The sequence below is a fragment of the Piliocolobus tephrosceles genome, unplaced genomic scaffold (assembly GCF_002776525.5).
Source record: "Piliocolobus tephrosceles isolate RC106 unplaced genomic scaffold, ASM277652v3 unscaffolded_40, whole genome shotgun sequence".
Classification (NCBI taxonomy): Eukaryota; Metazoa; Chordata; class Mammalia; order Primates; family Cercopithecidae; genus Piliocolobus; species Piliocolobus tephrosceles.
Window position 1 is genome coordinate 652,270 of NW_022324309.1, and position 27,616 is coordinate 679,885.

The 27,616-nt window shown below is 38.8% G+C and overlaps 1 protein-coding gene across 7 annotated transcripts in view; it reads left to right on the forward strand.

Annotated features, from left to right (window-relative positions):
- The window catches only part of LOC113219499 (cadherin-like and PC-esterase domain-containing protein 1), a 308,433-nt gene that overhangs the window by 278,709 nt on the left and 2,108 nt on the right, over window positions 1–27,616 (forward strand). For 5 of the 7 annotated variants that reach the window (XM_026454317.1, XM_026454321.1, XM_026454319.1 and 2 more), the window contains exon 22: window positions 849–995. The exons of 1 other annotated variant lie outside the window; for it this stretch is intronic. In XM_026454317.1, the coding sequence (XP_026310102.1) occupies window positions 849–995 (147 nt within the window). Of the gene's footprint in view, window positions 1–848; window positions 996–10,343; window positions 10,695–27,616 lie in introns of those variants that run through there. One more of the 7 variants, XM_026454322.2, reaches the window with a different exon arrangement.

Here is a 27,616-nt window from a genome sequence, read left to right on the forward strand (position 1 = left end):
GTTTTTAAGGTCTTGGTCATAAATTCTTTGTAAAGGCCAGTGTCCAAAATGGTATTTACTAGTTTTCTCCTAGGATTTTTATAGTTTGAGGTCTTACATGAAAGTCTTTAATCCATCTTGAGTTAATTTTTATATATGGTAATAGGTAAGGATCCAGTTTCGTAATTTTGCATATAGAGAGCCAGTTATCCCAGCACTATTTATTGAGGGTCCTTTTCCCATTGCTTATTTTTGTTGAGTTTGTTGAAATAAGTTGGTTGTAGGTGCAGCTTCTTTCTGGGTTCTCTATTCTCCTTCATTGGTCTATGTGTCTGTTTTTGTACCAAAACTATGCTGTTTTGGTCACTGTAGTCTTATAGTTTGAAGTCACATAATGTGATGTGTTGGCTTTATTCTTTTTCTTTAGGATTGTTTTGGTTATTAGGACTCCTTTTTGGTTCCATATGAATTTTAGAATAGTTTTCTCTAATTCTGTAAAAAATAGCATTGGTAATTTGATAGGAATAGCATTAAATCTGTAGATTGCTTTAGGCAGTAATGTTAATTTTTAAATTGAGAATTTTAGATATTTTATGAGTCTTTGTGGGCAATAAATTTAACCACTTTTTACTGAAGAATTTCAAAACTGTATGCCACTATAGATATTGCTGTTTTATACATAAATGATTACATGTATGTTTTGAATAAAAAAAAGAAGACGTTTATTTAAGAAATGCATGTGAAATTCCTTATCTTACACTATGACTAATCCCAGTAAAAAAGACATTTACATAATTTCCACCTGAGTTATTGAATCATAAAACAATCCTCTATTAATAAAAATTTTAATTCTTTTGCTTTCCAATCAGAGTGAAGTACAGAACTTATGGAAAGAAAATTTGATTATTCTGGATACTGCAAAAACATATGGCTATGAAGTAGTTGACACATTCACTATAACAATGGGGCGTTACAAAGAGTTTCTGCAGGGAAAGTGTGGATGTCATTTCCATGAGGTATTTATGCTGGCTACATGAGTTTTACAGCTTTTGATTTTTTTAATTGTTTGTTGTATCTTTAATTGTATTGTCAGTCTTATTTTGCATGAAACAAAAAACAATGTCAGATGGAGATTAAATGATATGTTCATCATCACTCAGCCAAGGCATATAGTAACCACAACTTTAGCTCTACCAAATGAGATGTTAAAAAATTTATGTTTGTTTAGACACTTCAAAACTGGGACAATTGGTCAATGCAGGCAGGAATATGGGAACCTGGAGAGCACTTATTTTCTCTAATAGACTTCAAGCCTTCCCATCAGAAATTGCATCCAAAAAAAAGTGGCAAAGTTTTTCAGTAGCAGCAGCTTGCAAAGCATGACTACTTAATGTGCTAAACTAAGGAATGACATTCTTTCATTGCCTAGTCCAATGTATAACAGGAGGACCTGTGTTTTGAGTAGGGTCCCCCCCACCAGAGTGAAAATGATTTTATCTTTAACCTATAAATAAGTTTAAGCTGATAAGGTGATAGCCTAAAACAATTTTATTCTTTTTCCTCCTGTCCTTTTGAACCCTCTGTGGATTGCTTCCTCCCTAACCCTTGAATAAAAATCTTGGTCAGGACCCATAAGTTTAATACCACTTTCAGATAACAACAGGTCTCCAGTCACCTTCAGGCATAGGAGTATCACATCAATACTAAAAGTGTCCCATTCTGGGTCATAACTACATAAGTCATTTCCCTCCCCCAGCTCAGGTTTCCCTCAGTCTCAAAAGCCCAAATCAGGGGAGAGAAGGTAGGAGACTTACTTGCCATTTCCCCATCTTCATTCTCTACTTTTATTCTTCTACCTTTTTTTTGCATTGATCAGAGTAGAGACGGGATGCTAAGGACAAGAAGAGTCTTATTTGACTAGTACAAGCATAACCCAGTGATGTGCTCTCTGAGTCTAGCATGCTACTTCTTTCTTTTATGGGTGCTTTTGTGAATTGCCTTGGAGAGCCCCCTCCCCACCAGTGGAACTTTCTGGCTCCAACTTCCTTGACGGCAGTAATACCTCTCCTCTAACTAGATCCCTTTTTTGGCCCTTTGGTATCCAACTGTCCATCACTCTGTTGAGGATCACGTTGCTCCTCCAGGCATCCTTTTGGAAAATATTCAAAATAGCACTAGGCTTGCTATACTTTGAACTATAGAAATAAATACACTTGATCTACAGAAATATTAATGCATTGTTGCTCTGTTGTTGCTGGAAATACAGTTAGTTCCCAGTGAAGCTTTCTCTCTCACTCTCTCTGCCACTCTAAAGCTGATCTGTAGCCACAGTATATCACACCAGTTCTAATGTTTCCCAAACCCCAAGAGACATGTGTTCAGCTCTCTTGAAGGCTCCTCTCACTTGGCTTAAGGCAAAAATAAAACCACACCCCAATGGGGAAGAGGGCCCCAAAACATTGGAAAGCTCACACAGAAATTCCATCCCTTCCTCTTTGTCTCACAACTCTTTTGGTGAGACAAGGATATGGAAAACTGGATTTTGTCCATACTTTTCTAAGTCTTGCATAGGTTGTCCAGAAATTTCTTGGAATATGAGTTTTCTTGGCTTCTGTTATTTGTTGTAGATTTCAGGAGATTCAGCTGAAACTGAGATGAAAAGGGCCTCATTTTATCTTTCTATCAGATATTGATTCATTCTTTCTTGCTTGCCTTCTTTTGTAAACCAGGATGCATTTATTAGTGGGTTGGCTAGTGAGGTGACAACTAAAGTTTCCTTCTGATTCTGTTTTTCAGCCCTTAGCTGACTGTCAGAATCCATCTTGGTGGGCCGGGTGCGGTAACTCACACCTGTAATCCCAGGACTTTGGGAGGCCAAGGCAGGTGGATCTCTTGAAGTCAGGAGTTTGAGACCAGCCTGCCAGCATGGTGAAAATGCTCTACTACTAAATATACAAAAATTAGCCGAGTGTGGTGGTGTGTGCCTGCAGTCCCAGCTACTGGGGAGACAGAGGCAGGAGAATCACTTGAACCTGGGAAGTAGAGGTTGCAATGAGCTGAGATAGCCACCACTGCACTCCAGCCTAGGTGACAGAGCAAGACTCCATCTCAAAGAAAAAACAAAAACAAAAACAAAAAAACCATCTTGGTCCCAAGAGTCTTACAAATACTAAAAATGTTGCTGACACTGTAGTAGTTGCTCTGTATGATTGACAGGTGGATTTACATTATCCTTTAATATGACCAAATGGAACTGCATTTCAGAGAAGTGAAAGCCTGCAGCCACAGTACAGAACATGACATTTTAAATTTTGACCTAGCAGCTTGAAGCTGGATCATGCTGTTGCAGAACAGATTTTAAGCTGTAGGATACTGTGTGTCTACTCATGTCTTCCACAAGAAAATATACAACCTTTAGAGTACTTATCCTATTTGCAAAAGTCAAGACTTAGAAATGCAAAGGCAGTAGCCTGGAAGAGAAAGAAGCAAAGATCTTGCAGCTGAGCCAGCTCAGGATCACAGCTGGCTAAAAAAGCAAGCCAGTAGTTGCCAAACCCACAGAAAACAGGGCTTTTGAAAGCATATAGATTGATTTTGTTTATCTTTTAGAAGGATTTTTTATTTGTTTATTTATTTATTATTACGTAATATGTCTTCAATTCATATTTTTGTGGAAAGGTGTCCACTTTTCTTTTTTTAGCTTTAGTCCTCTGACAGTCTAAAGAGGAAAATGTCCTCTAATAATTATAACATGTCTCCAGTTAAAAACAGAAACTACAAAAGAGGCTCTTTGAACCATCAGCACTAGAATATTGGCTTATAATTATTACCGATTAAAATTATTGTTAAGTTGCATAGTAACAATGCTTCAAGCATGTCAGGTAAAATCATTTTGCTTATTTGACTTTATAGTTTTTGGAGTGTAATTATCACATGCAACTCGCTTTTTCTTGAGTCTATTTCTGATATAGGCAGTCTTGATAGCAAGCCATGTAAGTCTCCCCCAAATTATCTTAATTGATTTCTGAGTAGTGTTCTCTATTTTGAAGTTTTAATGTTTAAGCTAAAATAAGCTTCTGGGAGCATTTGCCTTTCCAGTCACAACATAAGCTGATATGATCATCTTTCTCAGACTCCCTTCATCATAAAGTCTCTAAATTCATTCATCACTTAGGCATAATTATTGCTTAACTCTTGAACAATTTGTACCCCTTGTACCTCAGGAAGTCTCTAGAGCTGACACTGACATCTTATAAGCTTTCTAAATCATCACCTAACATCTTAAGAGTGATGTAACAGCAATGTTAGCTTATTACAAGCAATCTTAAAAAATCTAAAACTCTTCATAGAGGATGGTTTGATAATGAATGTAGCAAGCTGAAAAAAAAGTTGATGACTGGTCTCATGTCTAAAAACTTACAGGGCAAAAATTCTGTTGATAATCTTTTTTCCCCTTTGTGCTCATCTTATGAGCCTGGCAAATAAAGCTTACCGTAAAAGACTAGCAAGAGTTGAAAAAAAAAATGTGTTAGAACCATAACAATTCTGGCTTGGGGGACTTTTATCTTCTGATGTTCAACTAAACTATTCCCACAATAGATTCAAGGATACCTGAGAAGGGTTGGTATAATCATTACAGTAAGATACTGATGTTTTTTTCTTTGGTTTGTGGTTAGAATTCTGTCATAGACATAACAAACTTGCTTCAGTGAGCTCTTACCGCCATAGGTGAGATTAAAGGTCTTGAGGTGTTTCCTTCATCTGTCAAGGCACCAAAAGAGAATATGTTGCCACCAAGAATCTATAAACAATTTCCCAACTGGTGTGCATCAATTTTGACTAACATGTTCCTGCTGATTGGAAAAGCAGGTGTTTCTTTTTATGAGTGGAAATGGATTACGTTTTCCCAATGTTTACACAGGACAACAAACAGGATCCAGGTAGCTCTTGCCCAAGAGAAATTTTGGACGGTGCCTTCGGTTATGTGGCAAACACCTACTGTGAACAAGCTAAAACCTGGAAAAAATACAATAATGGTATCAACACAAACCTGACTGCAGAAGGGAAATATCCACAACGAATTGATATGTTATTATTCATTAGTCTAATAGATTATGCAGACCTTACATAATATCTTCCATTTTTGGCAAATGTAGCTACAGCTTTTGACTCAGTCAACAAGAAACATCTGGCATCAAACTGCCACTCATACCAGCAGGTTTCCTTTGATTCTGGTATTATAGAAAGAAGAAAAGAAGGGAGTTTTGGTTCTTTGTCAGAGATGGTTTCCCTCTATTAATTTATCTTAACCCTATAATCTTTATTATTTAATCTTAATTAAATAAGCAAAAGATTATTTGGCCTAGAAATAAAGTGTTTACTTTCTCCTTTAAACTTTACAAGTTTACTATCTAACCATAATTTAAGCATTTAAAAAAAGAAATTTTAAATTCATCTGGTTAAAAAAAAAAAAAAAAAAACTGAAATAATGGCTCTTAGGAAAAAAAAAACCCAAAAGATCCAAATTTAACATAGTTAGCTGATATAGAAGAACCCAGAATTTAACTTTCAGCATGGCTACTTTTAATGAATTAGTATGGAAATTTAATTCAATAGATATAGATATTTTTGAGTATCTACTCTATGTAAGCATTGTACTACTGCTGTAAAGTGAGTTAGAAGAGCATTTTACAGGACTCCCATAAGTATCTCAAAACCAACACGTCCTTAAAGGAAGAATTAATATTTCCTTTAAACTTTCCTCCCCTCTTGTATTCCCTAATTTACTCTATCACACTGCCATTTATAAACTAGAGCCATCTTCGACTTTTGCTTATCTTTCTCCAGTCCCTTCACAACCCCTAACCAGCCAGTTACCAAATCCTGTTTACATGCTATATGTTATCCACGTCTTTCTCCTACACTACATTCCAACTGCCTTGACCTTGTTTATTCTTTTACTAAATCATTCAACATTTATTTTGTGAGTCCAGTTATTGAGCTAAACAGTAGTAATATCAAAATAAATACAATGTGCTCTATGCCCTCAGGACATTGCAATCAGGGTCAGGCCTAAAAACCCATATTATGAAACAATACTTTCCATAGCACGTCAGATATATGAATAAGATACTGTGAAATACCGAGAAGAACCACTCAATCTGAGGATTAAGTATTTCTCCTTGAATTACCATCCAAGTTAATTGTTGAAGGATGAACAGGACTTAATCAAGGTAATAGGCTAATGGAGAAAGGAAGGCCATTGCAACCCCAGAGGATAATGTGAACCAAAGTAGCCCTGAAACACCTGATGTTCTCATAATCACAGGCAATCCTGTATATAGTAGAACATAAATCACAAAAGAATTTGAAAGAAGTAGGTGAGGGCAAGATCATGGTAAGAGGTGGATGATCCTGTAGGTGATAAAGACCCACTGAAAGGTTTTCAGGAGAGCAGTGAGATGGTCATAGTTTTGTTTCAAACAGTTAAGACTAATAACAGTGAGCAAGGAAAATTTGAAGAAGACCAAGTTAGAGAAGTTAGGGAATTTTTTTCCAGAAGTCAGGTGACAGACGGTAAAGTTCCACCCAAACCAGGACAGAGACAGCAAGTATAAGAGAGATGTGGACAAAAGCAAGCCTGGTTTTAAAAAATGATACTGTAGGTCTTATTTGTGGCATGCGGGAGTGGGAAGAATCAAAGATGACTCCTAACCTGAGTGATGGATTAGGGAGTGAAACTGGCAATTGAGAGAGAGCATGACTGAAAAGGCACCATCTTAGGAAAAGATGATGAGTTCAATTTTGAACATGTTGTGTTCGAGTTGCCTGTAGGACACCCAGGTGGAGATCTCCAGTGGGCAGTTGGATATACAAATATGACACTGGAGTGACAGGTAGGGATGACAGATAGCACAGAGAATCATCAGAAAATAGGTCATAGTTGAAACCATGAAAATAGATCATCCACAGAGCCCAGACTCATTGACATCCTGTGTGAACTGCAGAGTTTTGGTAGAGGTGCAAGTGTATTCCTTGTGGCAGAGAAGATGGCAAGTGGTGACGGCTGCATTGCCTGCACATCATCGACAACCCACCTCTTCTTTCCCACCTTAATCCATTGCGCGATCTCTCAAGGGCTGTAGGCACTTAGCCCTGAATCCTCCTCTGAGCCGGCTTTGCCTCCTGCTGTTCCCACTGAGTGAATTAAATAAGTCTTTGCCCTGTGCCCACTGTATGTGTGAGGTCATGCAGGTTATGTTTTTAACTTCCAAAGAAAGAAAAAAGAAAAGAAAATAGATCATCCAGGCAAAGTGAGTAGAGTGGCTAAGAAAGAAACTCCTGGAAACACCAATATTTATGCAAAGTCTGGAGAAACAGGAGCATTTGAACTTAGAACATAAACTAATAGCAGGAAAACTCTAGTAGAAGGTGATGCCATGGAAAGCCACAGAGTAACCATTTGTGAAAAGGAGAGATAGAGACAGGGTCAGTGTTGTTAAATGTAATAGATCTATGAAGGTGAGGATTTTAAAATATTATTTTTGGCAGGAAACACGGGAGTCTTTTTGGATCATCTTAAGAGTGGTTTCGGTAAAATGTTGGGGAAAGAATTAGACTAGACTACATTGAAGAGGTATAGGAAGGTATAGAAAGGGGGATGATAACAGCTTTCAATAAATTAAAATAAGAAAGGGATAAAGATATTGGATTTAAAGGAGGAAAGACTGGAACGTTTTTAAACAGAGGGGAAAGAATCAATACCAAGAGATAGAATAAAAATACAGGACAGAGAAGGACAGTTGGAGAAAGGCCCCTGAGGAGCAGGTCAAGGATTCAGGTAAACAGTGTGTGGGGTGGCAAATGAACAAGATGGGGAGGAGGGTCTCTCCTTCCCTATCATTTCTTTGCCCTCAGCTATTGCAATATTTTTATCTCAGAGCCTCCAGTGTCAACTACTTGAATCCATCCTTCTTATCTCCCACCAGGAGAATGTTCCTATATTTCAAATTTGGTGTTGTCATTTAAAAATCTTTCAATGACCCTATGCTGAAGATGAGTCACAGATTCCTACATTCCGTTTTTAGAAACGTAGTTTCAAACAGTTCTTTTGTGTAAAATGATTAGTGCTCATTCAATCATCTGTAAGTGAATTCTACCCTCTGCTACTAGCTGATTAGATTAGAGATCAGTGCCCAGTGAGAATGAATTCACTGGTCATGAGGGAGCCCAGCCTTTTCTGAGATGACTTGGTACAAAATCCTGTTTCAAAGGCAGTACCCTATATTGAATGGTGATAACACCAATTAAATCAGGGTCTCTCTCTTAAGAAGGATAATTAAATGGAGGGTCAACAAACAGTGAAAGTAACTTATGTTGAACTGCTATTAGGACTCCATAAGGCAGCTATACTACCCAGCCTTTGCGATACTGAGACCTAGAATGTCAGTGTGGCTAAAAAAGAGATGTTGTCCCATAAACTCTTTCGTGTTCTTTGCAATAAACCCCCATGTCAGGGAGTTTATTACTAGCCTTTAAGAACTAAGCTAAGTTAGAGTTTGAACTATTTTGATTAGCATTTCCTACATTAACGTTTAATGTTCTAATTTGGTGAAAACAGGTTTTGTGGATTGAGAAATACTGAATATGCCTCCACCTTATGGGTTCTCAGATAATAATATTAGTATATTAAATAATCCCTAAAGACCTTACACTAAAGAAGCTGGTTAGTTTAGTGTGACCCAGTTTTTCCCCAGCATTTTTGACCACAGAATGACTTTTTCTTTTTTTTTTTTATCACAACTATTAACACCCCACTAAACACACTTTGAGAAAATTGGCATGAGGATAAGGTCTAAAAAATCATGCATGAAGTACAGACTAAATGAGGCAGATTGACCACAAGCATTTATCTTCTCTTCCACTTGAAACCCCAAGAAAAATACTTTAAAGACATAAAGCTACTCACTTACTCCTCATCCCCCACCACAAAGAAAAAACAGAATAAGAAATAACTCATAACAGACAAGAAATCTGAATTCATTTGAATTCATTCTATGAAGTTTGACTTAGCAGGCAAAATAAGGTACAACTGAAAGTGCCTAGAGAAGAGAAATAGCAGGTGTGAGTGAGGCATACTTTCTGCTCAGATCCTATGCTGAAAAAGTTAAGGCTGAGACACAGGTCAGAAAACAATTGGCTAAAAGTCTATGTACAAAATTGGTAGACCCCTGGGTTCCTCACCCCAGCCCATACAGTTGGGAATCTATATCATCACATACAATATATTTTTAAATGGAACTGCAGAAAGTCAGGACTCAGAAACACAGGTATAGTAAAGAATAAATTAATCTATAGGCTGAAAACAGAAAGATGAAGGTAAAGTTGGCGTATGAAGGGAGGAGCCCTGAACTTTTCCCTAGACCTCCTAGCATTCCACAGTCAGGCATAGGGTCCTCAGACAGGAGGTTGGAGAGCTCTTCTGACAAGAAACGGAATGACCCACCGGAAGATCTTCTTTGAAAAGGCCAGAGTAGTGCTGAGCAAATTCCTACAGTGAAGTCAGCAGTTGGAAATGTTAGTCCCCACGCAAATTGCGTAACATTTAGTGCCTTAATCTTAAATAAAGTATTTAAGTTCAAGAGCGTTAGATAGAAACAAATACCGTGTGTTAAAGTCCAATAGATTCCAAGAGCCAAGATGCACATCTAAATAGAGCAAAAGAGGAATTAGCTTATAACAAGACTAATCTAGGTCATTCCAATAGTGTAAAAATTCAGCAACATAGATATTCAGCCACTTGGGAAATTGAGTTTTAAGACGGGAATTTAGTGTCTGGGGAACTGCATGAGAGTGTAAGATAGAACCAACAGTTTAATATTAAATTGGTAAACTTCTGGTCTGGAGCTCCTTACAATCGGTCTCTGCACCACAGAGCAGAATTTGTTCCCAGAGCCAATGCTCAGCTTTATCCAAAGGCAGGAGTTACAAAGGCTCAGCTGTCAGAGTAAGAAGGGCTGGGGATTAGAGCAAGGGTGGGAGGCAGACAATATGCTGACTGCAAATCTGGAAACACCAAAACAAAACAAAACCCATTCCTAAAGAGAATTTTAGTCTTGCCCCTAATCTCCAGCATCTTTGACAGATTCAGAAGTTGGATTCCCTTCAATCAAAACACAGTTTATTTCATGTGGCCATAATTAAATATTTGGGGTCTAAGGAATGAAATGAAAGAATTCCCTATTATCTGTAAAAATTGCATGATGTCTTGAAGTGAGATTATGAGTTATAAGGACTCACTTCTAGCTATTGTTTGTCATGTCATTTTTATTCCACTTTTGTGAATTCTTGGACTACTTTTTCAGCTGGTCATGATTTGGTGACTGGATCTTGGATTGAATGCCATCTGCAGAATGACTACATCCAACAAAAAGTACTTCAACAGTATACATTTATCTTAAGACTAGCACATTTGCCTGACCAATCTCATGTTTTCCAGCCTCAGACAGCCATTACCCTGCCTCCTTTTCAGACCCCATCCATGATCATGAAACATATTTGTAATCAGAACATCCTCTAATCCAGTATAGGACAATTTTGGAACACTTGCACCATGAAAATTGTTTTCTATTTTATTCTGTGGATCTGGAACCACATCAGAAGTTCTTTGTGGGTTATTCAGGTCAAGATCAATTTTAAGAAAGGTATTTGTTTGTAATCTGCCTGACACCTTTCCAGTTCACCAAGCCTTCCCTTTTGTACTGGCTTTTTGGAAATTCAAAGTTATTTTTAGATGCAGCAGTTAATTGACATGGCAGTACACACGTTCTGATGACGGTTTATGTGAAATCAATTTTGAGTGTTGAAATTACCTACATTTCATAGTAAACGTTGCAACATTAAGTTTTGTTTCATAATTAGAACAATTTTTGTTTGTTTGGGAAGTCTTATAGTTCCCGTAGGCCAAATCCAGTCCAGTTGAATTGTGGCCATTTTTATGCCTTCTGAAATGTCTCTGTACCCACGTTTTTAATGGTGTGGAGATGTGGAAGTATCTATAATTATAAACTGGCAGATCACTTACCGTATAAGGAATCTATAAAAAAGTAAAAGTTACATCTACACTCCACAGCACAGAATTTCAATTCTTGCTACACTGAGTCACAGAAAAGTGTGATCATTTACATAGTCTATAAGATCTTATACTTTAAAAACTCTATTTTAGCTCCAAAATTGTTTTCCTAAATTTCTATAGTCAGTATATTAAAAATATTTGTCTTTGAAACACTGTCATCTTTACTTGAAAATCTTACATGTAACTTAATCAAATGTGAACATTGCTGTGAGAAAAACAATTTTTATTGTAAGACTTATGGAACAATGCTGATCTAACAGATTGTCACACGGCATGGAGATAAATTGTCCTTCACTATCTCTTCCTACTTTTAAATGTACTTCAATGTAGCAAATTCGCAAAAAGAAAATAAACACAAAAGTAAAGAGGAGTTACTTCAGATTAAACTGGCAAAATAGAAATTATCCTTTAACACTCATATTTAACATAATGCAAACATTTGCCAAATCACACTTGTATGTATTATTAACCATATGTAGTAGTTCCTTTCCCCTTAGATATACGTGTCTGTTTTTCAGTGGTCTAGTCATCTGCACCCAAGTGTAGAGAAGCATTTGGATGTATCAAACCATTAGAATTTGTTTCTGATTAAGGTAACCACTGTATACAAACATCTGAGGCCTTTTGTCTCTGTGTCAAGGCCTAAATCTTTCACTGATGTTTCCTAATGGCTCATTTTGTTGTTTACTATTATTATTATGCCTCAAAGGTAACCTAACATGTGTATTACAAGCAGCTTTCTTTCAAAGTCACAATCCAGTTGACACTTTAGTTGGATTTTAATAACCCCAAATGGCTCTCTGATTTTGGAACGGACCCAAATGGGCACATTTCCACACATGAGATCAAAGGAAAGGAGCAATTTGCTCCTTACTATACAGGTATCAAACATCTTTCACTGGCATAACATTTCCAAGCCTTAAAAATGCAGCTAACTCCTTTTTCTCTGCTTTAGAGCCTATAAGAGTAAGTAAAATAAGGTAATATTTTGAAACTCAGGGACTCAGCAACAGCAGTTTGATAGCAATGCTGGACACTGAATTTTACACACACGTTCAAAGGAATAATAGCTGTGTGAACAGATGATCATGCCCACCATAAATTAGCACTAAGTCTTTTGAATGTACTAAGGAACTATTCATAACACGGAAACAACATGGTGCCTGACCTTGGGGAGCTAGTCTCAGACAATGTCTTTGAAGTCACTTCATTCTTGTTCTTACTTCAAGTATCTTAGACATGTGTCTTTATATAGTCCCCTTGAGGGTAGGGAGCATATCTGAATTACTCCATGTGTTTCCTGACGCAGACAACTCTGAAGATTGAAGGATGGATATTATATGGAAAAAACAAAGCATTAAATTGTAATTCTACAAGATACAGAATCATTTTGTTTCTCTTCTACTTTTTCATTACAAAAGGATTCCATGAATTATTTTCACTATAACAATTAAAAATAAGTATATACAAAAAAAAAACACACAAAAACTCCTCTCTTCTACATTAGAGACTCAATTAGCCCTTTGGTACATAGTTCTGTTTTAAATCTACATTCTTGATTTTAATCACATGCAATTAAAAGTATTAGGACCACATTTATGGTCACTGGATTTATATGAGATTGGGCTTCATATAGAACTACCTTATTTCACCATAAACACTTTAGGGAGTAGTAGTTGAAACCTCATTTTAATCTGCAATGTGAATTTTTCATTCTTCTATCTCAGTATTGAATTCTCCTTGTACTCAGCTTTTAATTTATATTTTGCCGTCAAGTTCTAGAAAGCTATCTACAAAGGAATTTGCACCTTTCATCTAGACAAGAACACAATAATGTAAGATAAAATATACCTGCAAGTTTAACTAAAATGTATTGAGCATGCAATGCATTCCAGCTCCTGTGCTAAGCTCTATGTGTTTCGATTTCTAGTCACTAAGAGTGGGGAAGAGAGACATATAGACACTTTAAATACAATATACGTGACCCTCTTTACCCTGACTCTGTTCCTCATCTGCTCATGTTGGAACTTTAACTCTGTGTAAATATTATAGGTCCTCCCAAACAGGGGCTCTGGGACAAGCCCACTCCCATGGGCTCAGAGCTGTTCCAGCACACACTGCCACGTCTGATTTCTTGTTGCCTGTCTAAGAGCACACATGCTGCAGCCGCCCCAGGCACTAACCATGGTGACTGTCTCCCATGGTTCTGCCTGATACATGCCCTCATAGTCCCAAATCTGCACAATGGTCTGTGCAGAGCCTTACTCTGTCCCTTTGTATATTCTCAGTTGGTGGGTTTCCAAAGCCTAGGCTCCAATGAGTTACACTGTTTAGTGAAACACATTTTTCAGCATTTACTTATAGTTGCTCACAGTATCATAGAACTCAGTTAATCTCACTGTATTAGTCTGTTCTCATGCTGCTATAAGCACATACCCGAGACTGGGTAATTTATAAAGGAAAGAGGTTTAATTGACGCACAGTTCAGCATGGCTGGGGAGGACTCAAGAAACTTACAACTTTGGCAAAAGGGGAAGGAAACACGTCCTTCTTTACATGGTGGCTGCAAAGAGAAGTACAGAGTGAAGTGAGGGAAAAGTCCCTTATAAAAGCATCAGATCTTATGAGAACTCGTTCACTGTCATCAGAACATCATGGAGATAACCATTATTAATACCTCCCACCAGGTCCCTCTCATAACACATGGGGATTATGGGAACTAAAATTTAAGCTGAGATTTAGGTGGGGACACAGTCAAACCATATCATTCTGCCCCTGGCCCCTCTCCAAATCTCATGTCCTCACATTTCAAAACACAACCATGCCTTTCTAACAGTCCCCCAAAGTCTTAGCTAACTCTAGCATTAACCCAAAAGTCGAAGTCTTAACGTCTCATCTGAGACAAGGTAAGTCCCTTCCACCAATGAGCCTGCAAAACCAAAAGCAAGTTAGTTAATACCTACATAAAATGAGGGTACAGACATTGGGTAAATACACCCATTCCAAAGGGAAACAAATTGGCCAAAATAAAGGGGCTAGAGGCCCCATTCAAATCCAAAAATCCAGGGGGCAATCATTAAACCTTAAAGTTACAAAATGATCTCCTTTGACTCCAGGTGTCACATCCAAGTCACGCTGATGCAAGAGGTGGTCTCCCACGGCCTTGGGCAGCTCCCCTGTGGCTTCGCAGGGTATAGCCTCCCTCCCAGCTGCTTTCACAGAATGGCATTGGGTGCCTGTGGCTTTTCTAGGCACACAGTGCAAGCTGTTGGTGGATCTACCATTCTGGGGTTTGGAGGACAGTGCCCCACTTCTCACAGCTCCATTCAGCAGTGCCCCAGTGGGAACTCTGTGTGGGGGCTCTGACCCCACATTTCCCTTCTGCACTGTCCTAGCAGAGGTTCTCCATGAAGCTTCTGTCCCTGCAGCAAACTTCTGCCTGGACATACAGGCATTTGCATACATCCTCTGAAATCTAGGTGGAGGTTCCCAAACCTAAATTCTAGTCTTCTGCACACCTGCAGGCCCAACACCATTTGGAAGCTGCCAAGGCTTGGGGCTTGCACTCTTCTAAAGTAATGGCCTGAGCAGTATATTTGCCTCTTTTGGCCACAGCTGGAGCTGAAGCAGCTAGGACACAGGGCACTATGTCCTGAGGCTGCACAGAGCATGGGGCCTTAGGCATGACCCACTAAATCATTTTTCCCTCCTAGTCCTCCAGACCTGTGATGGGAGGGATTGACATGAAGGTCTCTGACATGCCCTGGAGACATTTTCCCCATTGTCTTGGTGATTAACACTTGGCTCCTCATTACTTATGCAAATTTCTGCAGCTGGCTTAAATTTATCCCCTAAAATGTGTTTTTCTTTTCTGTCACATCATCAGCTGCAAATTGTCTCAATTTTTAAACTCTGCTTCCTCTTGAACACTTGCTGGTTAGAAATTTCTTCTGCCGGATACCCTAAATCATCTTTCGCAAATTCGAAGTTCCACAGATCTCTAGGGCAGGGGCAAAATGCCACCAGTCTCTTTGCTAAAGTATAACAAGAGCCACCTTTGCTCCAGTTCCCAACAAGTTCCTCATCTCCCTCTGAGACCACCTCAGCTCGGACTTTATTGTCCATATCACTGTCAGCATTTTGGTCAAAGCCATTCAACAAGTCTCTAGGGAATTCCAAACTTTCCCACATCTTTGTCTTCTGAGCCCTCCAAGTCTCTAGGAAGTTCCAAACATTTTCCTATCTTCTTCTGAGCCCTCCAAACTGTTTCAACCTCTGCCTGTTAGCCAGTTCCAAGATTACTTTCACATTTTGGGTATCTTTACAGCAGTCCCCCACTACTAGGTACCAATTTACTATAATAGTCTGTTCTCACACTGCTATGAGGACATATGTGAGACTGGGTAATTTATAAAGGAAAGAGATTTCATTGACTCACAGTTCAGCATGGCTGGGGAAGCCTCAGGAAACTTACAATCATAGTGGGAAGGAAGCAAACGTGTCTTTCTTCACATGGTGGCAGCAAGGAGAAGTGCATGGTGAAGTGGGGGAAAGCTCGTCATAAAACCATCATATCTCCTGAGAACTCACTCACTGTTGTGATAACAGCATGGAGGTAACTGTCCCCATGATTCAGTTTCCTCCCACCAGGTCCCTCTCATGACATGTGGGGATTACAGGAACTACAATTCATGATGAGATTTGGGTGGGGGCATGGCCAAATCATATCACTCATCTTTGTAGAGGTGAGATATGCCAAGTTGCATCTGAAATTAAGTAGAAGACACAGCCTCAAGGTTCTTTCCCCAGGGTTTCCTCAGTCTCATAAACAAGCATGGCAGGAATGGCCTGCCTGTCAGTGCATTACACAGACCCATGTAATACTGAATCCCTCAGTCCAAACCTGGGATCCTCCTAGAAGACACATTACTTTTCCACTGGCATTCTTTCTCCTACCCCTGGGAGATTCTGAAGGATTATAAGGTTAATGGCTGATCAAATTTGGTTTTTAAAAATCCAGTTAATATCTAGGATGATAACAGAATTACACATGTGCTCAAGAAGTTGGTGGATGGCAGCATTGGAGAGATGTTCGAACAAGTTATCACTGGATAACATGAGTCCCCAAACAACAGGAATAAAGGCTGCAGATGGAAAAGTGGTGTCCTTGAAGTGGCACTAGAAAATTAACTACACCTGGTGTATTAGTCCATTTTCATACTGCTATAAAGGGCTTTCTGAGACTGCATAATTTATAAAGGAAAGAGGTTTAATTGACTCACAGTTCAGCATGGCTGAACAGTTGGGAGGGCTCAGAAGAAGATAGGAAAATGTTTGGAACTTCCTAGAGACTTGGAGGGCTCAGAAACTTGGAAGCCTCAGGAAACTTATGATCATGGCAGAAGGCAAAGGGGAAGCAGGCACCTTCTTCATAAGGTGGCAGGAAGGAGAAGTGCCAAGTGAAGGAGGAAGAGCCCCTTATGAAATTATTAAATCCCATGTGAACTCACTCACTATTATGAAAACAGCATGGAGGAAACCACCTCCCCGATTCAATTACCTCTACCTGGTCTTTCCCTTGACACATGGGGATTATGGAGATTACAATTCAAGATGAGATTTGAGTGGGGACACAAAATCTAACCATATCATCTGGGATTTAAAGATAATTAACCACGGTAGGACAAGTAGCACCACCATCAGTGCTACCCTTTTATTCCCCCTACCTTCTACTGCCACACACACACAGACACACACACACATTCACACACACACACACACAAGAGGGTTGTGGTGTCTTCCTGGAGAAGCACCATTTTAATTTTGTCAATAAAACCAAGGAAACCTTCAGTGACAATGGTGACTCTCTAAGAGACTTTGTTTACCATGGAAAAGAGGTTTCCCAAGGAACAACTGAGAGGTGTAACAGCCAGGGGAAAGCATCAGAAACCAGAGAGGAAGCACCAAGTTTGTGACCACTAGCACTCCTTCAGTCAGCTGATGGTAGATTCAAATCATAATGAGTCATGATTGTAGACTCTATTCATAGTGATTAATGAATACCTGGTATTGAAAGTCTCCTCTCATCACTTTTTTTCCTTTCAAATGGTCTTAACTATTTTCCTACATTTATTCTTTAAGATATATTTTAGAATTTTTTTCATGTTTTCCCCAAATTCTTCTGTGATTACAATTAGAATAGCATTTTAATTAACTTGGGAAGATTTGACATGACACGTCTGCATTTGTTCATGTGCTTTTTAATGACTCATTAAACTTTTGATATATTTGTCACCTGCATCCTATATACCATTGTTGAATTCAGTGAAGTTGTTTCAGTATTGTAATGGGATCTTTCCTCTAATATATTTCTTACTAATTATTTATAGACTACAGAAAAGCTGTACAATTTTCAAATGTAAACTTTATAATATCTAATTATTTTTCAGTATATTCCTTGGATTTTCAGGGTAAACAATCATACAGTTACATATAATTGTTTGGTAATTTTCTGTAATGAAATATTTCATAATATTGAAACATTTTGCATTCCTGAAATAAATTGTATGGGCTAGTGATATGGCATAAAATACTGCCAGATGTTTTTAATGCTTCTGGATTCAATTCACAATGGCAAAGGAATTTTTACAAATCAAAATTGAACTAATTCTTTATAGTATCAGGATGCTAATGACTTAACAAAGGGATTAGGAAACATCATCTTTGATTATTTTCTACAAAATAGTTTCCAAGGGAAACCAAGTGAATTAAGTGTTGTTGGCCCAGTCACTGGCCTGGGCATGAAGGGTTCTATCTTGAAGAACATATGGGAGCACTGGCCCTATAGAAGGCATTAGCCTGGTCCTCAGAAGCTACAAGAGACCCTATCATCCTGATTTCCTTTCTCAGACATCAATTTAGTGATCTCTAAAAATAGAAATATCAACCTTCCCATCGAGATCTGTCAAAATACTGACACTATTCCCAAATGGAAGCCATATGCTTCAGCAGATACACTGGAGATCTATATTTTTGTATAACCCATTTATGGATCACATTTAAGATTGTTGTAAGCATCTACACCAGCATTATCCAATGTTTATTATTACATTATCCAATGTAATGCAACTTTAAATTCAACCCTAAAATCACACAAATATTAAAATAATGTTTAAAGAACTATAACCTTTTTCACTGGGATGGACCCTTTTCTATTTTACATGTAATTAGTATGCAGACCATCAGGCACTTGCAAAAGCCGGAACTCTAGATAAAATCGTATAAACAAAATTAACCTTATTTTGGCTTCAGAACACTGGAATAATATTATTTCAAGGTCGAATGTTATATTTATGCTTAAATGTTTTCTTAAATAAACTTCCTGAAGACTGTTCACTTATCTTGCTGTGAGTACAAACCTCCTCTAAAATTGACAAAACTTTCAGGAAAACATTGATGTACCTCTCCTGCCTATCATATTTAGAGTTGCCATATAACCAAATAAGGGTGGAAAGAGCTGTACACAGTAGAAACTTTTGACCCTGGGACCTAGAATATTAATCAGTGGTTAACTGCAAACTGAGCTCTAAATTACAATCCACAGGGATTCCTCACTACAACCTCCTGATTTCACTGGATTTCTTAAGAGTTACCTGATTTGAGGGACTGATCAAGACAAAGCCAAACCTTCCACAGCTACAGGAAAACATCTCTTTGTAGTTAGCAGAGTATAACTGGTTTTAAAATATATTATTGTTTCATTTTTTTCTTCAAATGTGAATAGTTTCACAATTTTATCATTACAAAATAATGCACATTCATTGTATTATGCTAAAAGAAAAAATCAAGCCAAAAGTTACAAGAATACGTTAAAAATGTCCTATAATTCCTCTACCAAAAGGTCACTACTGTTAATATTTTGGTATAGATCTTTACATATTTCCTATTCAAATAACTTATAAGAAATGGTTCAAGTTCATTTGCAATGTAACTAAAACTATTTCTCTTCCAAATAGATATCATGGGATTTCTTAAAAAATACTCAATTTTGTTTACATGGAACGATTTTCATTGCAATACCTTATATGAGATGAAAAAATATGTACCTAAATTATTATGTATAACTCAAAACAATTTTTTAAAAACTGTGTAAACTAAAATTACTTTCATTAGTCATTGGTACTAGTTTATATGTCCAAATAGTGACAGAAAAAATATTTTATAATTACATTGAAGTGATGAAATTCATAATTTGTTATTCTTTTATTTTTATTATACTTTTAAGTTCTGGGATACATATGCAGAACTTGCAAGTTTGTTACATAGGTATACATGTGCCATGGTGGTTTGCTGTACCCATCAACCCATCATCTACATTAGGTATTTCTCCTAATGCTATCCCTCCACTTCCCCCCAAACTCCTGACAGGCCCCAGTGTGTGGTGCTCCCCTCCCTGTGCCCATATGTTCTCATTGTTCAACTCCCACTTATGAGTGAGAGCATGAGGTGTTTGGTTTTCTGTTCCTGTGTTAGTTTGCTGAGAATGATGATTGCCAGCTTCATCCATGTTGCTGCAAAGCACATGAAACTCATTCTTTTTTATGGCTGCATAGTATTCCATGGTGTATATGTGACACATTTTCCTTATCCAGTCTAATAATGATGGGCATTTTCGTTGGTTACAAGTCTTTGCTATTGTGAATAGTGGTGCAATAAACATATGTGTGCATGTGTCTTTATAGTAGAATGATTTATAATCCTTTGGGTATATACTCAGTAATGAGATTACTAGGTCAAATAGTATTTCTAGTTCTAGATCCTTGAGGAATCGCCTCACTGTCTTCCACAATGGTTGAAATAATTTACACTCCCACCAACAGAGTAAAAGTATTCCTATTTCTCCACATCCTCTGCAGCATCTGTTGCTTCCTGATGTTTTAATGATCACCATTCTAACTGGCATGAGATGGTATCTCACTGTAGTTTCGATCTGCATTTCTCTAATGACCAGTGATAATGAGCTTTTTTTCATATGTTTGTTGGCTGCATAAATGTCTTCTTTTGAGAAGTGTCTGTTCATATCCTTCACCCACTTTTTGATGGGGTTGTTTTCTTCTTGTAAATTTGTTTAAGTTCCTTGTAGACTCTGGATTTAGCCCTTTGTCAGATGGATAGATTGCAAAAATTTACTCCCATTCTGTAGGTCACCTCTTCACTCTGATGATAGTATCTTTGGCTGTGCAGAAACTCTTTAATTTAATTAGATCCCATTTGTCTATTTTGGCTTTTGGTGCCATTGCTTTTGGTGTTTTACTCATGAAGTCTTTGCCCATGCTTATGTCCTGAATGGTATTGCCTAGATTTTCTTCTAGAGTTTTTATGGTTTTAGGTCTTATGTTTAAATCTTTAATCCATCTTGCATTAATTCTTGTATAAGGTGTAAGGAAGGGGTCCAGTTTCAGTTTTCTGCATATGGCTAGCCAGTTTTCCCAACACCATTTATGAAATAAGGAATCCTTTTACCATTGCTTGTTTTTGTCAGGTTTGTTAAAGATCAGATGGTTGTAGATGTGTGGTGTTATTTCTGAGGGCACTATTCTGTTCCATTGGTCTATATATTTGTTTTGGTACCAGTACCATGCTGTTTTGGTTACTGTAGCCTTGTGGTATAGTTTGGAGTCAGGTAGTGTGATGCCTCCAGCTTTGTTCATTTGCTTAGGAGTCTTGGCTATACGGGCTCTTTTTTGGTTTCATATGAAATTTAAAGTAGTTTTTTCTAATTCTGTGAAGAAAGTCAATGGTAGCTTGATAGGAATAGCAGTGAATCTATGAATTACTTTGGGCAATATGGCCATTTTCACAATTCTTCCTATCCATAAGCATGGAATGTTTTTCCATTTGTTTGTGTCCTATCTTATTTCCTTGGGCAATGGTTTGTAGTTCTCTTTGAAGAGGTTCTTCACCTCCCTTGTAAATTGTATTCCTAGGTATTTTGTTCTCTTTGTAGCAATTGTGAATGGGAGTTCACTCATGATTTAGTGCTCTGTTTGTCTGTAATTGGTGTATAGGAATGCTTGTGATTTTTGCACATTGATTTTGTATCCAGAGACTGCTGAAGTTGCTTATCAGCTCAAGGAGTTTTGGGCTGAGATGGTAGAGTTTTCTAAATATACAATCATGTCATCTGCAAACAGTGACAATTTGACTTCCTCTCTTCCTATTTGTGAATACGCTTTATTTCTTTCTCTTGCTCAATTGCCCTGGCCAGAACGTCCAGTACTATGTTGAATAAGAGTGGTGAGAGAGGGCATCTTTGTCTTGTGCCGGTTTTCAAAGGGAATGCTTCTAGCTTTTGATGATATTGGCTGTGGGTTTGTCATAAATAGTTCTTATCATTTTTAGATACATTCCATCAATGCCTAGTTTATTCTGTGTTTTTAGCATGACGGGTGTTGAATTTTATCGAAGGCCTTTTCTGCATCTATTGAGATGATCATGTGGTTTTTGTCATTGGTTCTGTTTATGTGATAGATTACATTTATTGATTTGCATATGCTGAACCCGTCTTGCATCGCAGGGATGGAGCCGACTTGATTGTGGTGGATAAGCTTTTTAATGTGCTGCTGTATTTGGTTTGCCAGTATTTTATTGAGTATTTTCACATCGATGTTCATCAGGGATATTGGCTTGAAATTTTCTTTCTTGTTGTTGTTGTGTCTCTGCCAGGTTTTGATATCAGGATGATGCTGGCTTCATGAAATGAGTTAGGGAGGGGTTCCTCTTTTTCCATTGTTTGCAATAGTTTCAGAAGGAATGGTACCAGCTCCTCTTTGTACCTTTGGTAGAATTCGACTGTGAATCCTTCTGGTCCTGGGGTTTTTTTGGTTGGTAGGCTATTAATTACTGCCTCAATTTCAGAACTTGTTATCGGTCTATTAGACTTCTTCCTGGCTTAGTCTTGGGAGGGTGTATGTGTCCAGGAATTTATCTTTTTCTTCTAGATTTTATAGTTTATTTGCATAGAGGTGTTTATAGTATTCTCTGATGGTAGTTTGTATTCCTGTGGGATCAGTGGTGATATCCCCTTTATCATTTTTTATTGTGTCTATTTGATTATTCTCTCTTTTCTTCTTTTTTAGTCTGGCTAGAGGTCTATCTATTTTGCTAATCTTTTCAAAAAACCACCTCCTGGATTCACTGATTTTTTGAAGGGTTTTTCATGTCTCTATCTCCTTTAGTTCTGCTCTGATCTTAGTTATTTCTTGTCTTCTGCTAGCTTTTGAATTGGTTTGCTCTTGCTTCTCTAGTTCTTTTAGTTGTGACATTAGGTTGTCAATTTTAGATCTTTCCCACTTTCTCATATGGGCATTTACTACTATAAATTTCCCTCTAAACACTGCTTTAGTTGTGTCCTAGAAATTCTGGTATGTTGTGTCTTGGTTCCCATTGGTTTCAAAGAACTTATTTATTTCTGCCTTAATTTCATTATTTACCCAGGAATCATTCAGGAGCAGGTTGTTCAGTTTCCATATAGTTGTACAATTTTGAGTTCGTTTCTTAATCCTGAGTTCTAATTTGATTGCACTGTGGTCTGAGAGACTGTTTGTTATGATTTCTGTTCTTTTGCATTTGCTGAGGAGTGTTTTATTTCCAATTATGTGGTCAATTTTAGAATAAGTGCCATGTGGTGATGAGAAGAATGTATATTCTGTTGATTTGCGATGGAGAGTTCTGTAGATGTCTATTAGGTCTGCATGGTCCAGAGCTGAGTTCAAGTCCTGAATATCCTTGTTAATTTTCTGTCTCGTTGATCTGTCTAATATTGACAGTGGGGTGTTAAAGTCTCCCACTATTATTGTGTGGGAATTGAGTCTCCTTGCAGGTCTCTAAGAACTTTCTTTATGAATCTAGGTGCTCCTGTATTGGGTGCATATATTTACGATAGTTAGCTCTTCTTGTTGCATTGATCCTTATACCATTATGTAATGCCCTTCTTTCTTTATCTCCTTTGATCTTTGTTACCTTAAAGTCTGTTTTATCAGAGACTAGGATTGCAACTCCTGGTGTTTGTTTGTTTGTTTGTTTCCATTTGCTTGGTAAATATTCCTCCATCCCTTTATTTTGAGTCTATGTGTGTCTTTGCATGTGAGATGGGTCTTTTGAATACAGCACACCAATGGGTCTTGACTATCCAATTTGCCAGTCCGTGCCTTTTAACTGGGGCATTTAGCCCGTTTACACTTAAGGTTAATATTGTTGTGTGTGAAGTTGATCCTGTCATTATAAGGCTAGCTGGTTATTTTGCCCATTAGTTGATGCAGTTTTTTCATAGTGTCAATGGTCTTTACAATTTGGTATGTTTTTGCAGTGCCTGGTACCGGTTTTTCCTTTTGGTATTTAGTGCTTCCTTCAGGAGCTCTTGTAAGACAGGCCTGGTGGTGACAAAATCAGCATTTGCTTGTCTGTAAAGGATTTTATTTCTCCTTCACTTATAAAGCTTAGTTTGGCTATGAAATTCTGATTTTCTTTAAGAATATTGAATATTGGCCCCCACTCTCTTCTGGCTTGTAGGGCTTCTGCAGAGGTCCACTGTTAGTCTGATGCTTCCCTTTGTGGGAAACCTGACCTTTCTCTCTGGCTGCATTTTTTCCTTCATTTCAACCTTGGTAAATCTAACGATTATGTGTCTTAGGGTTGCTCTTCTCAAAGAGTATCTTTGTGGTGTTCTCTGTATTTCCTGAATTTGAATGTTGGCCTGCCTTGCTAGGTTGGGGAAGTTCTCCTGCGTAATATCCTGAAGAGTGTTTTCCAACTTGATTCCCTTCTCCCTATCACTTTCAGGTACAGCAATCAAACGTAGGCTTGATCTTTTCACATAGTCCCATATTTCTTGGAGGCTTCATTCATTCCTTTTCTTTTTTCTTTTCTTTTTTTTTTTTTGAGATGGAGTCTTGCTCTGTCACCCAGGCTGGAGTGCAGTGGTGCAACCTTGGCTCACTGCAAGCTCTGCCTCCCAGGCCAGGTTCACACCATTCTCCTGCCTCAGCCTCCCTAGTAGCTGAGACCACAGGCACCCACCACCATGCCCAGATAATTTTTTGTATTTTTAGTGAGACGAGGTTTCATCGTGTTAGCCAGAATGGTCACCATCCCCTGACTTCATGATCTGCCTGCCTCGGCCTCCCAAAGTGCTGGGATTACAGGCATGAGCCACCACGCCTAGCTGGGGAAGTTCTCCTGAAAAATATCCTGAAGAGTATTTTCCAACTTGGTTCCATTCTCCCCATCACTTTCAGGTAAACCAATCAAACGTAGGCTTGGTCTTTTCACATAGTCCCATATTTCTTGGAGGCTTTGTTCATTCCTTTTCTTTTCCTTTCATTCTTTTTTCTGTAATCTTGTCTTCATGCTTTATTTCATTAAGTTGATCTTCAATCTCTGATATCCTTTCTTCTGCTTGATCGATTCAGTTATTGATACCTGTGTATGCTTCCCAAAGTTCTCATGCTGTGTTTTTCAGCTCCATCAGGTCATTTATGTTCTTCTCTAAACTTCTTATTTTAGTTAGCAGTTCCTGTAACCTTTTATCAAGGTTACTAACTTCCTTGCATTGGGTTAGAACAAGCTCCTTTAGCTTGGAGAAGTTTGTCATTACTCACCTTCTGAAGCCTGTTTCTGTCAATCCTCAAACTGATTCTCCATCCACTTTTGTTCCCTTGATGGCACGGAGTTGTGATCCTTTGGAGGAAGAGAGGCATTCTGGTTTTTGGAATTTTCAGCCTTTTTGTGCTGGTTTTTCCTCATCTTCATGGATTTATCTACCTTTGGTCTTTGATGTTGGTGACCTTCTGATGGGGTTTTTATGTGGGCGTGCTTTTTGTTGATGTGGATGCTATTGCTTTCTGTTTGTTAGTTTTCCTTCTAACAGTCAGGCCCCTCTTCCGCAGGTCTGCTGGAGTTTGCTGCAGGTCCACTCCAGACCCTGTTTGCCTGGGTATCACCACCGGACGTTGCAGAACAGCAAATATTGCTGCCTGCTCCTTCCTCTAGAACCTTCATTCCAGGGGGGCACCTGGGCACCTGCCAGATGCCAGCTGAAGCTCTCCTGTATGAGGTGTCTGTCGACACCTGCTGGGATCTCTCTCCCAGTTAGGAGGCACGGGAGTCAGGAACCAACTTGAGGAGGCAGTCTGTCCCTTAGCAGAGTTCTAGTGCTGTGCTGGGAGATCCTCTGCTCTCTTCTGAGCTAGCAAGCAGGAATGTTTAAGTCTGCTGAAGCTGCACCCACAGCTGCCCCTTCCCCCAGTGCTCTGTCCCAGGGAGAAGAGAGTTTTATCTATAAGCCCCTGATGGGGGCTGTTGCCCTTCTTTCAGAGATGCTCTGACCACAGAGGAGGAATCTAGAGAAGCAGCCTGGCACTGTGGTGGGTTCTGCACCCAATTTGAAATTCCCAGCAGCTTTGTTTACACTGTGAGGGGAAAACTGCCTACTCAAGCCTCAGTAATGGTAGACGCCCCTACCCCCACCAAGCTCGAGTGACCCAGGTCAACTTCAGGCTGCAGTGTTGGCAGCAAGAATTTCAAGCCAGTGGATCTTAGCTTGTTGGGCTCCGTGGGTTGGGATCCACTGAGCAAGACCACTTGGCTTCGTGGCTTCAGTCCCATTTCCGGGGGAGTGAACGGTTCTGTCTTGCTGGTGTTCCAGGTGCCACTGGGGTATGAAACAAAACCTCCTGCAGCGAGCTCAGAGTCTGCCCAAATGGCTGCCCCATTTTGTGCTTGAAACTCAGGGCCCTGGTGGCGTAGGCACCCGAGAGAATCTCCTGGTCAGTGGGTTGCGAAGATTGTGGGAAAAGCGTAGTATCTGGGTCAGATAGCACCATCCCTCACGGCACAGTCTCTCATGGCTTCCCTTGGCTAGGGGAGGGAGTTCCCCAACCCCTTTCACTTCCCTGGTGAGGCAATGCCTCACCCTGCTTCAGCTCTCCCTCCATGGGCTGCACCCACTGTCTATCCAGTCCCAGTGAGATGAATGGGTACCTCAGTTGGAAATGCAGAAATCAGCTGCCTTCTGCCTAGGTCTCACTGGGAGCTGCAGACTGGAGCTGTTCCTATTTGGCCATCTTGCCAGCCCCCCATGTGTCATTCATTTATTATAAAGACACCCAAAACATCCTTACCAGTACTTTTTCTCCTTCCCTTCCTCTCTTTTTCTACTTCCCAACTTTCCCCCAATCTCTCTCTCTCTCTGTCCCCCTTTTGCTCTCTAGTGCTAACAACCTGAGTTTGATTAACTCAGTAATTAAAGCTGATAATTATATGATTTCACCAGGACAATGTTTGTAAAATATACAAGTAGACACAAATGTGGCCTCTTTGTTTGGATGTGTCCATATATCTATTCATAAAGTAACCATGAATGAAATCACAAGAAACGAACAATATATTTGGGGAGGGAATTTAGTAGCTTGGGGTAAGGAACAGAAATAGGAAATAAACTGTTTTATTATATATACCCCTTTATAACTTATGATGCTTCTTAAAAACCACTGTTCTCTGTGGTAAGCAGATCTATGCAAACCTACCCCCAAAAGTTCAGGAAGCTGAGAGGCTGAAGAAAGAAGCCAACAAATCCATTTTCTTAGAAAGGAACTTTTAAAAGGGACTTACAAACAGAAGCCCTGTGTCTGTGTCTCAGGTGGCAGCAAGACACAATAGTGGTTCCCTGCACCATTATCACCCCAGACTCAGAGTTTATATGCCATTGGAAAAAGGTGATTCAGAGGGATGTGTAGGAAGATTGAAGTATGATAACATCAAGGTTGTTTTGACCTAAGGGCAGGATTTACCATAAGTGTGCTCTTACACAAGGAGCAATAGATAAACTGGAAATCTTACAGACTTTCCTGGGACTGGGGTTAATCAGAAGTCAACACGGCAGATTAGCATCCAGTGGAGTTACTTTAGCCTCCTATACAAAAAAAAAAAAAAAAAAGAAGAAGAAGAAGAAGAAAGAAAGAAAGAAAAATAAGTCCAAAACTAAATCTACATATATATATATCTAGATATACAAAGTTATTAGTTTAATAGTGCAAGTGCCCAGAGCAACAAAACCACTAAAAGTAACAGTTAGCTTCTGCACTGGAAAAATGTTTTTTCTTTTCTCTGAAAATAGCTTTAATTGCCATTTTACAGAAGAGTGTCATGACATGTTTAGGGTACCATGTTTGAATCAGTGGCCCGGCAAAGGCACACCAGTGCCTTTCCTATTGTGGTGCTATGTCAAACTGTATGTTAGTGTGCCTGGCCTGAAAACACACACACACACACACACACGAGTGGCAGATAAATCATCTGAGATTGTTCCTTAATTGCATTGGAGGCAGCTGTAATGAGGTAAGAAAAGTGACAAAGCTGAATTTTAACCTTGGTCTTTTTTGAAGTGTAAGTTAGAGCCATTCCTGGTTATGTAAGTCATATTCATGCCCTTTTGGCAACATCCGT